Source organism: Colletotrichum costaricense (assembly GCF_030867565.1).
Source record: "Colletotrichum costaricense strain IMI 309622 chromosome Unknown Scaffold_2.1, whole genome shotgun sequence".
Lineage (NCBI taxonomy): Eukaryota > Fungi > Ascomycota > Sordariomycetes > Glomerellales > Glomerellaceae > Colletotrichum > Colletotrichum costaricense.
The window spans coordinates 1,371,318-1,386,172 of record NW_026848231.1 but is presented as its reverse complement, the minus strand read 5'-3'; the positions used below and the strand labels follow the sequence as shown (position 1 = coordinate 1,386,172).

Genomic DNA, 14,855 nt, shown 5'->3' with positions numbered 1-14,855 from the left:
CGTCTGAAGGCAGGCATCGCGTCCGCTTAGCTGGAGATAAGCATGGACATACCGTAATAAGCGTTTCGGGTTGCGGAAACAAGCTTAATCATGGGTTCTTGAGAATCGTCGATATATGAGATTCATATTCCCCCTCTTCCACCTCATCTCATCTGACATAATCACTACAGCCCCGTTTTCAAACCACAACACAAGAAATATCAATAAACTCTGATAATCATTATACTACAAATCAAAGGATTCTCAGATCCGACAGAATGAATCCATACGTCGAAGTGACTTTGAGCTGGCTCCTCAAGAACTCCCGCGCCCACGACGCCAAATCCTTCTACACATCCCCGGCCTTCGCCTCGCATACGGAGCAGACGATCACCGTCACGTCGCCAGACTGCGGTGCGTCTCCAGCTACTTTGGGTCCGGAGTACATCACAGAAGGCGGCGGCCGTATTCCCGCGCTGTCGTGGTCCGCGCCGCTAGACCTCGAGTCAAAGGTCAAGGAGTGGCTCATCGTGGTCGAGGATCCGGATGCGCCCCTGCCGACGCCCATCTGTCACGGGTAAGTCGCACACATCTCAAAGAGAGGAAAATGCTGACTTGTTGACTGTAGTGTATACGGTGGCATTGCACCTGAGAAGAAACAGGTGAACCCCAAAGACTTTGAGATTGAGGATGAGAGCAAATCTCTGCTAAAGGGAGGGTTTTACTGGGGTAAGGGGCGGAGGGAGGGTGTGTATGTTCCCCCGCGGCCCCTTATGAACCACGGTACCCACAGGTGTGAGTTTTGATTTCTCTTGCATTCAGGTAAAATGGGAAGACTGACAGTCGACAGATTTCTTCCAAATTGTTGCCCTGAGCGAGCCACTGGATAGGACAATGCTGGAGGCCCGGGCTACTAGGGAGCAGGTCGCCGAAGCTATCCAGGGCAAGGTTCTGGGTTGGGGTATGTGGGTTGGAAGTTGTGAGAGGAAGTGGACGTGATATCAAGGATGAGAATCCCAACATTTAGCGCCATTTCCTAAAGGATGATGACAAGCAATGCGCGAATTTCTAGGTATCTTGATGAGAATACGAAACCATACGGAGTAGCGCTTGATGAGATCGCCGATGAAATTATGTGGTGTGAATGAAATATGACCTTCAATTGTCTTTATCAAGACGATGGTGAACCGCGTTCACATGTTGTAAAATCAGGAACGCAGAATGATCGGGCTCCAGGCTCGTGACGTCCAGACAAATTTCGTTTTCATCCCCAAACTGAAAGATGGTTTCCTTCTCCCGAATCTTTCTCAGAATCTCATCGTCAGTCAACTTGGTGTTACTAGCCCCCTCACCATCTTTAGCACACCTCCGGCCTCCAAGTCTCCTGACATTCTCGTCCACGTCGCAATGTAACACGATCGAGATGAACGGCACGCCCCTTTTCTCAGCGGCCGCCTTGTAATTTTGCGCCGCTTCGCTGCCGAGAGGACCCGACTCCCGCGCGTCTGTAAAGATGAACGTCTTGTCCGCAAGCGCAGGGTGTGTGGCGATGGTGTCCAGAGCGTGTCTGCGGAACTTGGTTCTCAGATCGTTGTAGGCCTCGGCATCGTCGCGATCGAGCATGGCGGCGACGGGGTCGATTACCAGGTGGTTGTGGAAGACGCGGCTGCGTGGAATCAGTTTAGAGAGAGCGCTGGCGACAGTGAATTTGCCGACGCCCGGGTACCCGTTGATGTAGATGAAGCAAGCCATTGGATGGTGCATAGTTCCCAAAATACGCAGATGTTCTCGGCGGCGATTTCACCAATATGGTCAAAGTGATTATCGACCTGATTTTATTGAGAAACCTGAGAGCTTTCTCCGACTACCATGCTCATTTCAAAGCTTTCGAGGCCGTTGCGCCTTGCCTCAGTGACTCATCAACGTGAGACCAAGCTTCATACCTCCTCTATGGCGCACTGTAAGGTACATTGACTCAATAGAGAAATTGGTAAGTGGTCCTTCTCAATATTTTTCATATGGTCAATAAACGTCGGCATGCATCGGCCTGAAGCATGTGTTCGAACATGGCGTCTAGGTAAGTGTGTATTGAGTAAGTCGTGTGCTACACGACAAGCGTCTGACTCGTCGCCCTGATCGCAAAACACCATAGACTTCTCGCGATGACTCAAACGGCGGATCGAAGGAGAGGCATCGGCTTCGTTGTTGGCTAGATTGCATATCAAACGTGCTTACCTTAAGATAGAAGGAGGTACGGACATTGTCCGCGATAAGACCGCCGTTGAATCCTTCAGAAATGGACTTGGTAAGCGCACGTGATCGTCTCCTCTTTCTCTGGTTGCGGTCGCGCCTTTCCCAGCATTTCTCATCAAACCGCACTCCTCCTCACCTTTCTTCTGCATTGCCGAAACCGCGCCGAGTTTCCCTTTCTCTCCTCTCCACCTCTGCCATCAACAATTCACACAACCACAGCAGCTGCCAGCAAGTGAGCCAGACAATCAGAGCGAGCACCCACAAGTGCGCCAGAATCGGCGCATTTAAACACACAAAGAGGCGTTTAAACCTGGACAAGGAGGCAGAGCGCACGCACGCACGCGCGCACCCTACCCTAAACTTGATGGACCCGCCGCTGAAGAGCCCCGCGTCGGCACAGAGGGATACCTCGCCCAGCCCTCCAGTGCCGAACCGGATCCGGCGCAATACAGCCTGCACGAGCTGTCGCGACTCCAAGGTGGGCTTTCACTTTTCCTCTGATACTCCCTTTTTGTATCCGTACATACCTTTTATACATACCCTGGACCAGTTCATCTTGTATCTGTCCCTCAAACCCCTTGCATGGCGACCTTACCTCGTGGTGTTTTAATCTTTTAAACATTCTGCTGCCACACATGTCAAGCATGCCCCGTGCCCCTCCAACGCCTCTCCCGGTTCCCATTCCCATTGGATCGCGGTTGACATCCGGGACTCGGGAAGGACGGATGGGGGGCCACCTCGTCAGGTCCCCTGGGGCTCATCATGCAATGTCAGCAAACATGCCGATGAGACTTATTCTGTTCCTTCGGCGTTTTTGCATGTTCTAGGAATCCGTCGCACTGCTATACCGAATATGACGTCCCATATGCTAACAGAACGTCTTTGGACGACCGGAAATAGGTCAAGTGTAATGCGAGCTACACGCCCAACAAGCCGTGTCAACGTTGCTCTAAGCTCGGTATACAATGTGTCATTGACAAGTCTCACAAGCGGATGACCAGACGAAGGTGGCTTCCCTTCTCCTCTCTTCTCCTTTCCTCCCTGCTCCAAAGGCGCCCGTCTTTCTATTCCCAGTGCCCTATGTTATTGTGTGTGTCCTTTCAATACAAGATCACGGTCTAATATCTCCGCGCGTGTGTGAACATCAAACAGCAAACTAGAACAACTCGAAAAAGAAGTCCAAACAATCAAGAATGCCGTCAACCCGAGCCCCGTCTCCGCCACTGGCATCCTGCCTCCGGCCGCCTTGCCGCTGCCGCTGCCGAGCCCGAGCACTGCCTACCCCGGAGCCGCCAGTGCCTTTTCGGACCACCGGCCGCCCCCCTCCGCATCAAGGGTGAGCCTGCCGGCCTTGTCTCCCGTTCAGCAGGCCCGCCAACCGGAGCAGGTCCCAACGCCAACCCTCACATCGCATACGACACCTACGGGTCCCGCGAGGCAGCCCGCCCAGCCAAGGGCTTTGGGGTCCAAGGTACTGTCTGGGGAGGATATCGATTTTTACTTTGACCAGTGAGCTAGCTACCTTAACCCTTCTTCCTACATCATCCCCAAGCCAGCACATATCCATATCAGAAAAACAAAGACTGAGGCGTTATGACAACAGCTACTTTGAGCACTTCCACCCTTATTTCCCCATCGTCCGCTCTCAGGACCCAGACAAGCTCTACAAACAGAGCCCCATTCTCTTCTGGACCCTCATCGCCATCTCCTCGCGGCGGTACACCCGCGACGCCGGCCTCTTCCCTTTTCTCATCGAGAACCTGCCCCGCGAGGTCTGGGCCGCCGTTTCGAGCCCGCCCATCAGCATGTCTACTGTTGACGCCCTGCTCGTCCTCTGCACATGGCCCTTACCCTCCATCCGCTTCCTCAACGACCCGTCGTCCTCGTACGTCGCCATCGCGCAGAATGCCGCGCTGCTGTTGGGTTTGCATACGGGCCGTGGCACACATCCGGAGTTTTGTATAGGGCCGAACCGGCAGACTGATATCACCGACGAGGAGGCCTGTTTTACGTGGATGGGGTATAATATCCAGGCTCAAAGGTACGTTTTTGTTAAGTTGTAAACATATGTGACTCAGTTTCGGCAATTGGTATCTGACTACGTGGCATAGAGTCGCCTCAAGTAATGGTTTCCCGCCCCCGGCCGGCTTCTTCAATGAAGCCGTCAACAGGGCCGCCGGTGGGAGATCCCTCCCTGATGCTCTGGGGTACTTTGGCCTCCTTTACGAGATGCAAAAGTTTTCCAACAGACTGAGTCGGACCGTCTTCTCCGTCGCCGAAGAAGGAGAAGGCGTGCCGGACACCGTCATTCAGCTTTTGGAAGATGAGCTGAACAAGCTAAAGCAGCTACAGGCTCGACACAATTCTGGTTCGTAAACATGATTCTCTTTTGCCTCCCCCCGAAACCACGTCGAGAACCCCCCTTTACTGATAAGTACAGACCTCGACCTCTTTACCATCCTAGCAGTCCAATTCGAGCTCCAATCCTACTACTTCATCCCCCTCTCCACCGTGGACAAACCCACTTTCCGCCACAACGTAAACCGCGCCTACAGCACAGCCCAAGCCCTCATCAACCTCTCCTTACGCCTCGAGTCCTCGCACCGTTTCCTTCTACACGCCCCGCAACACGTCTTCCGCACCATCCTCGACGCCGCCGCCGTGATATTCGACGTCCTCGTCTCGGGCCACGCTACAGACGTCGAGCTCGCCAACGCCGACGTCTCGGTCAAGAACGCGCAAGAAGCCCTGCGGCGGTGTTCCGTGCAGGAAGGCGATTTCGCCATGCGCGTGCTGCGCATGTCGGAGAGTTATTGGAGTCTGAGGCACATGATGCCCAAGCTGGAGGCGCCCATCTCGCAGTATCCGCACCGTACGGGTGCTGTCATCGCGTTTGGGACGCTGAGACGGTGGAAGAAAGAGCTTGATCAGGCGAGAGTTGGGCAGGGCGGTTCTGGTGTCGGGGTCGGTGGTGCCGGTGGTGTTGCTGGAGGAGGTGGTGTTGGACAGGGAACCGGGGTGGGGGGCACGGCGTCGACGCGTGAGTGTAGGGGTGGCCGGGGGTTCGGTGGAAGTGTTGCTGACCTTGTGGTAGCGGCGGCGACGGATGCGAACGCGAACCTTGTGCCGGCGAGTGACCCGCTGCAGGATATCGACTGGTCGATGCTCATGGACGATTTTGACTGGACGGCTGGGGGTGGGGGAGAGCCGAATTTCCTTGGTCTTTCATAGTAGGCGTCGTTGTGTTTGTGAGAAATGCGGCTAACGTGCGCGTGTGTGTTCACTCCATAATTTCTTCCTTGTTTTTCTTTCTCATCTTCTTCAAGCAAGCCGGAGCATTTTGGTGGCTGGATATCTTTGCATCATTTTGGGACGTATGTTGGGGGGGGGGGGGGCTATATCACTTGAGAAGGGGTGCTGAAGGTTGGCGTTCATATTGTCGTACAAAAGAACAGACTGAGCAACACTTAATGTTACCATTTTAAACTGAGCATGTTTCGAGGCTATGATGCTGTATGAGCACGTCCGACTCACGTCATCTCACTCTATCCTCCCAGTGCTCCAGATATTCAGCCCGACCTTGACGCCTTTTATGACTGGCAGTCCGGCGTGCCACGTCTCGTCATATCCGGCACCGCTCCCATCAGCCCGGAAGTTCTCCCAGTATACCGCGTTGCCCGGAACAGGCTTGAAGGTAGTCCCCTTGGCCTCCTCGTCACCTCCCATCTTCTTCTCATCACCGCCATCACTAGCTTGATCACCACCATCCCTCCCCCCACACTCCACAAACCGACACCAAACCTCCTTCTTCAACCCCGGAACCTCCAACAACGGAAACTCCGTCCCGCCACCAACCAACCCATCCCCGTTCCCCGTCCCAGGTGGCACCTCGTTCTCGTCCTCGTCGCGCGCGTCAACCCACGCCATCATACTACTCACCCGCCCCCACCCGCCGCGGTTGGCGGTCCAGTCGAAATGATACGAGTAGTGCCCGCCTTCGACGTACCGCTGCGTCCGCAGCCTCTCGATCCAGAGGTCCTCGCGCCAGCCCTGGAGGGCGCGGGCGCGGGCCTCGATGCAGCGGACCGTGTCGTCTCGCGGGAGGAGGGCGACGTCGGAGGAGCGGATGGAGGTGTCGCGGTGGGTGTTTGCGCCGTTGTGGGTTATTGTTGAGGGTTCGAAGATGGGGTTGCTGGTGAGGTGTGTGTGAGTGAGTGAGATGAGTTTGAGATGAGTTGGGGTGAGGTGAGATGAGATATGAGTTGAGATTGAGTGTTGGGCGAGTGGGAAGCTTATGAGAAAGCATGGATTCATCTTCCTCATCTTCAATTGTAACCAAGGTTCCGGATGCGTGTGTGACGCGACACGAAATAGGGAAGGCAAAATACATGCATGTAATAAAACAACATACCTAATCTCAAGTAGATGCTTCCTTTCCTCCATACTCAAAAACCCTTCGATATACAACACCAACGGCTCCTTGGAAAAGATGCGCACAGAGTAGTCGTCGGGTGGGCACGACAGAGCCGTGGCGTTGGGATGTTCGATGGCGAGAAGGGACTCGTTCATCTGCGGCCGGGGCGTGCGGGCCACCCGGCTCCGGCTTGTGCCGCTTCGGCCACCGGATGTTGACGACGGGGAGAAGAAGTCGACGAGGGGGTCGGAGAAGAAGATGAGGAATGCCACGAGGGCGATGACGTAGGAGATCATTGTTGGGTTGGTGTGAGATGCATTGGTGGCTTTAGAATTGTCAATTGGGAGTTGATTGGGTGTGACTTCCTTTGAGACGAACAGAAAGCCAAGGTGAAGAAACGAGAAATGTCGTTGGGATAATCAGGCGACTTTCATGGTGGAGGCTTCCGCGTCGCCCGCGTTCTGCGGTGTTGGTTGTCAAGGAGGGCTCCGCCACAGCCGGGCCGTGCAAATCCGCGACACACTGTAGGAACATGAACATGTTGGACGCGAGATGACCCTTATTTCATCTTCAACTACCTCGCGTGGTATTACTTAATCACATACAATTACCACAATGAACCAAAAAAGAGTTCACCCCCCCGGTGGCGAATGGGGGCTACATCTCTTGGTGCACATGCTGGGATTCGAACTCGGGTACTCGCTAAGCCTGTCGTCGAGTAGGCTGGTTGGCGTATAAATTGATTGTTGACCATGAACCATTCCACCACCCAGCCAGTTTGACCTGACCCCCGACCTAGAGGGCGCCTGCTGGCTGGTGACAGGAATGGAAATGAGGAGGTCTATATACCCATCAAGGTAAGGCGGTAAGGCACGGTAGGTAAGGTGGTGGTATATTCCAGATGTCCAGGCGTGTATTCTACTGCTTCTTCTTCTCACCAACATCCGCCCCGCTACGCCTTCCATATCCCGTCTTGGAGTACGCCGCCACGAGCCTCCACAGAACCCACGCGAACCCAACAAGTACCGCAGCCGCCGTCCCAACGCGAACCCACTCCGCCTGCCCGGTCTCGAGAACAGGCACGCGTACGGTGCTCGTGAGCCGACCTCCGTCTCGTCCGGCAGCGGGTCGCGGCTCCACGTGCCAAAACACCGTCCTCGGTCCGAACAACGCGTCATATCCGAGATTCACCCTCTCAAACGGACTGCTCGGGAACTTTGTCCCCTCTTCGGACGAGCACGCCCAGAAGACGGCCGGATAGGGCACCTCTACCTCGGTGTACCCGCCCAGCGCGGGCTCCAGATATCGGAGGTGCAGCGGGACCTCCGCCGTCCACTCTTGGTTCGTCTTCCCCTCTCCTGTCGTCGTTGGCGGCGCGAGCTCGAGAAGGACACCGGAGCCCCATGGCTTTGTGGCGTACGCGGGCGCCTCAAGGTCCACGGGCGCGCTGGCGTAGCGCAGGGCGGTCAGGTTCTTGGACTTGAGGAACAGGTCGTCGGCGAGCTGGTAGCGGTCCGCAAAGATAGTTTTCGGTAGCGTGAGGTGCGCGTGGATGGCACAGTAGGCATCCTCCACCGGCGGCTCAGCCGAGTCGAAGCGCAGCTGCAGTGTCGGGTGCAGGCCCGTCGGCTCGAGGAACGTTGCAGAGAAGGAGCTGGCGCGTTGCGACCCCTCGTCTCCCGAGTCCGAATGCAGCCGGTGGCGGGCAGGCACGTTGAAGAGGACGGGCGCGGGCTTCTTGTGCTCGCCGAGGACGGTGAGGCCGCCCGCCATGCCGATCTCGTGCGGCTCCGGCTTCGCGGTGGAGTCGGTTGTGAGGATGCCGACCTCGGTCCTGTGGTTCGGTGTCGAGGCGACGGCGACGCGGTGTTTGCCGTAGGGCCATTGTGCCGTCAGCTTGAGGGCGTGCGAGATTGTGTCGTAGGATATGTCAAAGGATGCCGCCGTCTTGAGGTCCTCTGCGCGGGACTTGCAGTTCGCGTCAGATGCCGAGCAGAGCTTCTCGGCTGTGTACTGGCTGAATGCGGCGAGGTTCTCTAGGGGCTCGTAGTATTGGAGTGCTGCGGAGTGAGAGAACCTATCGTTGGGGAGGGTTGTGAATGACTTTGTTTGACAGAGTTAGTCTTGATGATCTTGCCTGGTTGAGTGTGACCTCGGGAGGAGAATTGTCTGGAAGTATAGCTTACCTCTGACGACGTACAACTGCTCCCACCAAAGGCATCCTTGAGAGCCGTGCAAAGTCTTGTCCTTTATCTCATGTGAGTTTTCCTTATGTTGCCCAGACGATACCCTCTGATTGAGACTCACGCGTCCCATTTGATCTCCTCCTTCTTTGGCGTATAAAACAGATGGAAACCTGGTGATACCCTCGAAGCCAAAGGGCCAATAGTGTCATAGGCGAACGGGCTAACCCATCTAATGTGTAGCTCATGACTCTCACTCAGAAGCTGGGATAGCTCAGAGGGAAGCTCCTCAAGGGCCAAGGTTATTCTATCTTCCCTGACAGATAAGAGCTCGGGACCCTTTACGCCGGCATCGCTAATCTCAAGAGACTCCGGAGGCGCGCCGTCACTGGGCTTATGAATGAAGGTGATTCGCTGACGCATGTTGTACGATGACCTACGCAATCTCGCTGCAGACTGGGGCAAGTGAGTTCCGCTTCAATGTATCCGTAAACGCTCTGAATATTACCAGAAGATAAGTAAACGAGATGCAAGGTGGTAAGGTCAATGAAAGTGGATTCTCCGGTGACGTGAACGGGTTGGTGTGATCAGTGAGTGAACAGTGTGCTCGGATGGGTCCGTTGGCATCGATGTCGGAGCTGGAGACCCGTTGCTGAGGACACTTCGCTCGGTGCCGAATCCAGGGACATCCACTGACTCCACCCAAGCTTCTGGTGTAGGTAGGTGCTGCCTATCTGAGGCACTAGCCACACTCAGCCACAACATACTAAACATGTACAGGATTATATAAGCCAGCTCAGCACGTGTAGGGGCTAAAACTAGACCCATACTTTCACGAGTCCAGCCCGCCCTGCCACATTCGGTCACCGGCTCATCAGCCACGCTAAGCCGTTTTAGCTACCGAAGCTGGCGCGGAGTGGGATGCCCCTCCAACCCGTCCGCCTTCCGTCGACCGAGACGAACGGGGCCTCGTCGAAAGACACCGCCGACGACATCTTTTCTCTTATTTTTCCCTCTCTCACAACCCAAAGGCTCTTTTTTGCTGTACCTGACGATGCATCAGACGTCACTACGATTTCTACAGACCATTTGGCTTCCACGGCCCTCCTAGCACATTTGGTTTTTTTCCGTGTCACTATTTACATCTCATGAATACTCAAATTGTGGTAAAAGAGACATCCGGCGCCGTGTTTCACTATTTGGCCACGAAAGCGCGTATAACTGCAACCTGGATACCTAAATATCGACTCGTAGATTGGCCAAGGCTTGCTTCGAAAGCCAGTGAACATGGGCGATCACCAGCCGTATGTGACCATTCGGTCTCGGCGACCCCATGACGGGAACAGCGTGAGCAGTGCAGACTCAACTGTAGGTGCCAGGGTCTCGGCGATCCAATCGCGCAGAGTACGTGTAGACTCACAGGCCGACCATGATCAGTACGGTTCCAGCTCCGGCGATGCGCCTCGGCCCGCCACACATGATATCAGCCGCGTGAGCTATCACGTCAAGCACCTCGATAGCTTCGCTCAGACCTTGGAGAATGTAAGTTGAAAGATGAAGTGACGAGGCTAGGTTATGTGGTCCAGGTCACATACTGACACTTCATCCACAAAGTCTGCAAACCGAGCATTTCCGAACCGCGGAAAATCGTCACAGCGGTATTCAAAGGTGCAGGCCTTGCTCCTGCATTGGGGCTGTGATGACCTTTTTGTGTTACCTGAGCTGGAGGACCTGGAACGGTGCCTCCGCGAGGATTATGCCTTTGGCACGGAAATATTTCCTATACCGTCCGAGAACTCACATTTAGAGCTCATGATGCAGGTCGGTAAGCTGATCAAGGACCACGAGGCTCAAGACACGCTCTTTTTAGTCTACTACGGCGGCCATGCCAGGATAGATGAGTCTCGTCAGAGCACTTGGTGCGCGTAAGTCTGCAGCATTATCTCATCTTCATCACTCATATTCTCACAAATTCATTAGCACTCGACATCCCGACTCGCCATGGCTCCAGTGGTCTGCCATTCAGACCTTGCTAGAGCGCTCGGCATCCGACGTTCTCATCCTCCTCGACTGCTGCGCGGGAGCGGCGAGCGCAACGTTCCCCAACGGCAACAGCATCACCGAGACCATCTCCGCCTCGAGCTGGGACGCCATCGCCCCAGATCCGGGCCGCTACTCCTTCACAAACGCCCTCATTGAGGTAATGCAGGAGTGGAGGCTCCGCACCTTTTCCGCGGCCATGCTGCACGCCGAGGTCCTCGCCCGCCTAAAGCACCCGCGCCCCGTCAACATCAACGGCAAGGTCTTCGAGGCCAGGTCGACGCCAGTTCACTTCATGATGACGTCGAACCACAAGGCGCCGAGCATCGAGTTGTCCCGGGTCGTGCCGGCTGAGCAGCGGCCGCCATCGCCGCCATTGAATGCCGCGATCACTGCAGACGAGAGCGGATCGCCCGAGGGGATGATAGGTGGGCGAGGGCCTGGCGCACCAATGGCAGGGGAGCCGAATGAGGATACGCCGCATGTCATGATCTCGCTGGCACTGGAAGACAATCAGCAATTGGATCTGAGCGCCTGGGAGCAGTGGTTATCCAACTTCCCAGCCCTGGCAAAGTACGTCAAAGTCCAGGGGGTATTCAAGAGTCATTCCACATTGCTCCTCTTATCTATGCCAGTCATGGTGTGGGATCTCCTGCCAGAGGACCATGCAACCTCATTCATAGCCTTCATTCGTTCCAATAACCTAGTGTCAGAGAGGAGTCGCAAGGACGAAGAGGCTAGGGTGGATGTTCCGGTGAGCCGAGGCGCTCGTATAGCGCATGATAACACACAACCGGACTCCGCGTCGATGGGCACATTTTTCTCGGAAGTCACATATACGAATGCTCCAACGATAACAGGCAGCGTCGTAGGGACGCATGTGAGAGGCAGTGAACCAAACGTGAGAGTAAACGAAGGAGGACAGACCAACATACAGGAGCTAGACGCTGAATCACCATTATCGTCGCCAATCGTCAGACCATCGCGGCCCCTTCAGTCGCCAAACTCAACAGCTTCGATTGGAACCCTACAACGGCACCACACCTCATCTTCTCAAGTATCATCGGACGGGGCACCAATATCTAGATCCATGATTCCGAACCAGCAGAGAAGCGCGCGGAGAACCATGTTACACGATATCCCAGAACCGCCCAAATTCTCACAGCATGTTGAAATCCTGCTTCAACAGTACTACAAGCAAGAGCCGTTGCCAAACGATGATCAAAAGAACTTTGTTGCCTCAAATTTGGGCATAGAGCTGTGGCACGTCGAGGTAGGCTTCATCATCCACACTGTCGCGTATTCAGAATAGCATAGTAACTGTAGTAGGCCTGGTTCCATCACCGGCGGGAACGGGATGTCGTCTCGAAGCAATTCCAAACCCTTAGAATGGGCGGTGGCCCAACCTCAGAAGCATACCAGGGAGCTCAGATGATACTGCCGCATCACCTTCAAAGAATCATCGAGGTCCTTTCTTCTAGCAGGATCCTAATGATTGATCTCCGTCCTCCAGCAGACTTTGAGAAGTCTCACATCATGGGAGCAATCAACCTCCGCGCACCCTTAAACTTTATCAAAGAAGCCTCGTTTGACATGATCGAGCGAGCGTTCCCAGACCAACGCAGCAGACAGGTCTTTGGCGAGTGGCAGTCCACCACATGCATGGTCATCTACGACCGCGTCATAGACGCCTCACGGGACTGCCCGTTAGCCGATACCCTCTACGACAAGTTCAGGACCTGGGGCTGGCCAGGCAGGTGCTTCGTTCTCAAAGGCCACTACAAGGAGTTCAACGTCTCGTACAAGACTTCCATCACCGGGTCCAAGGTGTCGGGCGAGGCAGGGCATCAGCAGCAGCAGCAGCAGCAGCAGCAGCAAAACCCGGATCCCCTCCGCCAAGAGACATCGGCGGCCGCACCGTCAGAGACTGATGACGCGGCGGCGAGGAGAGCGCAGTACCAGGAACTGCTGGCTCAAATCGACGACGAGGGAATAGTCGCCAGCAGTAGCAGTAACAATAGCAGCGGCTACTACGCCTCGTCGTCGAGGCCCGATCCCAACCACGACCACGACCCGTCGGCTGCTAGCTCGGGCCGCGGCGCGCGAGCCACGACGAGCCAGCATGAACGAGACCTCGAAGCCGAGTTCCGGCGTCGCGTCCCGGACCTCTACCGCAAAGCCCTGGAAGTCCATGACAACAACGGTAGTGGCGGAGGCCGGGCTGCCGAGACGCCGCGCGACACTCCCGCCTCTGCGCCCGCCCCTGGCGCTGCTTCTGATGACACTGGCAATGGCGGTGGCGGTGGGGGGACAGGAATAGCAGAAACGGTGACGGGTGCAGCAGCAGCAGCACTAGCAGCAGCCAAATCATCAGAGGAAGCAGCGACAGGAACAGCGACGAGATGGGACGGCGGCTCTGCCTTGCGACGAGGTGGAGGTGGAGGTGTCAATGCCAACACCACCGACGGGGAGGAGGACAGGAACAGTACCACAACCTTTGGATTCGACACAAAGGCGCCGCTGGTCGAGTATCTCGACAGAGGCCTCTCCCACATCCGGCAAGGGAAACCCGTCACGTCCGCCGCGAGTGACAGCTGGCGACCCATCGACGTGGCCCCGACCTCTTCGTCGTCGTCGCTGTCGCTGTCGTTGACAAACACCACCAACACCGCGATTGGTGGGATGTCGAAACTTGCCGCGGAGGGCTGTCATGCCCACTTTGACTCAGGGACCGCCGTCGCCCTCGCCACGCCGCTGGGTTCTTCAGATGATTCTTATGTGAAGATCAGCAGGGGAGATGCGCAGTACGCGGGCGATCTCCCTGCTCGTCTTGGTAGCCCCCCGAACCCGGGCCATCAACACCAGCAGCACCATCACCATCACCGCCAGAACCAGAACCAGAACCAGCACCGCGGCGGCCTCGTCGGAGGAAAAGACGGGACGATGAGGGATGCCCACGTCGTCGTTGGTCCGTCCGGGGATGAAACGCCCAAAAGGGGCCGGGGCGGTTTCCTGAATAAGGTTCTGCGAAGGGCATAAACGTTGAAAGCGTGCTTGCCCCTGGTTCAGGTGTCATGGTTTTCTGTAGAGTTGAAGAGGGGGGGGGGGGGGGACTTCTTTTCCCGAACATGGGGCTGGCTTGGAGGGCCAGAGGGGAAAAGGGGAAAAAAAGATGTGATGCTCGTGGGCGTTCGTCTCAGGAACCCTTTTTCATCTCGCGAGCTGGCGTCTTTTTTCGGACTTTTGGTTTTGGACGGAAAGTTGTATGGCGTGTATGGTGTGTGCGTGTCAATGTCGATGGTCAGGGCATAACCAAGCAAGAGCCCGTCAATGGAGGAGAGTTGGGCTGGGAACCATCTGTGGATACACACAACATGCGATGCTATTCACGACACACCACCACCACCACCATCTCCTTCTCCTCTGTTTTCACTTTGGGCTTTCTAGATTGAGCGTTTCTTTCCCCCTGGTTCGATGTTTTGGGATCAGGGGCAAATTTCTAGTTGGCATTGATGGCAAGACTGTAGATGAGCATACTTTGGTTTGGTTTGATACCGGTCTGGAGTAAGCAGTTTGTTCTTGGTGGGTGCCCCGTCAGCCCTTGGTGTTCAAACCAGTTCGGAGAGGGAGAGATTTCACCTTCACACAAGCAGGCGAGTGCGGGTTGGATGGTGGCAATGATGTTCGGAAACCGGAGTATCGTAGTTTATCGGACATGGACCACATTAGGACAAGATAATCAGTATGTATGTAGCGTAACAGAAGCAACAGCAGCATAACCTGGTCACAGCCTTGTAAGGTGTTCCCCTTCTTCGTCTTATTCTGTTTCCCGTGTGCTAAGCTTCACTCTATCTCGCTACCCCTCCATGTTGTATCGTGTATCTGTGTATGGTGGCATATGTTGGCCCCTTCAACCCGTCCATGCTCCCTCGCTTTCGCGCCTCTGCCTGCTTTCGTCTCTTCTTTACGAATCTGATAGTCACAGT

The 14,855-nt window shown here is 55.5% G+C and overlaps 7 protein-coding genes across 7 annotated transcripts; 4 read left to right on the top strand and 3 right to left on the bottom strand.

Moving 5' to 3' along the window:
• Nucleotides 1-257: 257 nt before the first annotated feature.
• On the top strand, nucleotides 258-978 carry CCOS01_02095 (uncharacterized protein; the record flags this gene model as incomplete). The annotated part of the gene is made up of 3 exons (XM_060450287.1): nucleotides 258-556; nucleotides 608-774; nucleotides 830-978. The coding sequence occupies 3 exons, from the start codon at nucleotides 258-260 to the stop codon at nucleotides 976-978; spliced, it is 615 nt and encodes a 204-aa protein (XP_060318937.1).
• A 159-nt stretch (nucleotides 979-1,137) lies between these two features.
• On the bottom strand, nucleotides 1,138-1,731 carry CCOS01_02094 (uncharacterized protein; the record flags this gene model as incomplete). The annotated part of the gene is made up of 1 exon (XM_060450286.1): nucleotides 1,138-1,731. The coding sequence occupies one exon, from the start codon at nucleotides 1,729-1,731 to the stop codon at nucleotides 1,138-1,140; it is 594 nt and encodes a 197-aa protein (XP_060318936.1).
• A 1,354-nt stretch (nucleotides 1,732-3,085) lies between these two features.
• On the top strand, nucleotides 3,086-5,463 carry CCOS01_02093 (uncharacterized protein; the record flags this gene model as incomplete). The annotated part of the gene is made up of 5 exons (XM_060450285.1): nucleotides 3,086-3,132; nucleotides 3,385-3,741; nucleotides 3,836-4,273; nucleotides 4,344-4,600; nucleotides 4,673-5,463. 5 exons carry the CDS (start codon nucleotides 3,086-3,088, stop codon nucleotides 5,461-5,463), a joined length of 1,890 nt encoding a protein of 629 aa, XP_060318935.1.
• Nucleotides 5,464-5,772: 309 nt separating this feature from the next.
• On the bottom strand, nucleotides 5,773-6,942 carry CCOS01_02092 (2OG-Fe(II)oxygenase family Oxidoreductase; the record flags this gene model as incomplete). Its single annotated transcript, XM_060450284.1, has 2 exons — nucleotides 5,773-6,424; nucleotides 6,644-6,942. 2 exons carry the CDS (start codon nucleotides 6,940-6,942, stop codon nucleotides 5,773-5,775), a joined length of 951 nt encoding a protein of 316 aa, XP_060318934.1.
• Nucleotides 6,943-7,564: 622 nt separating this feature from the next.
• On the bottom strand, nucleotides 7,565-9,252 carry CCOS01_02091 (uncharacterized protein; the record flags this gene model as incomplete). Its single annotated transcript, XM_060450283.1, has 3 exons — nucleotides 7,565-8,749; nucleotides 8,833-8,893; nucleotides 8,954-9,252. 3 exons carry the CDS (start codon nucleotides 9,250-9,252, stop codon nucleotides 7,565-7,567), a joined length of 1,545 nt encoding a protein of 514 aa, XP_060318933.1.
• An 864-nt stretch (nucleotides 9,253-10,116) lies between these two features.
• On the top strand, nucleotides 10,117-13,908 carry CCOS01_02090 (uncharacterized protein; the record flags this gene model as incomplete). The annotated part of the gene is made up of 4 exons (XM_060450282.1): nucleotides 10,117-10,371; nucleotides 10,444-10,754; nucleotides 10,810-12,142; nucleotides 12,199-13,908. 4 exons carry the CDS (start codon nucleotides 10,117-10,119, stop codon nucleotides 13,906-13,908), a joined length of 3,609 nt encoding a protein of 1,202 aa, XP_060318932.1.
• Nucleotides 13,909-14,134: 226 nt separating this feature from the next.
• Nucleotides 14,135-14,437, top strand: CCOS01_02089 (uncharacterized protein; the record flags this gene model as incomplete). The annotated part of the gene is made up of 1 exon (XM_060450281.1): nucleotides 14,135-14,437. The coding sequence occupies one exon, from the start codon at nucleotides 14,135-14,137 to the stop codon at nucleotides 14,435-14,437; it is 303 nt and encodes a 100-aa protein (XP_060318931.1).
• Between the last annotated feature and the right edge of the window lie 418 nt (nucleotides 14,438-14,855).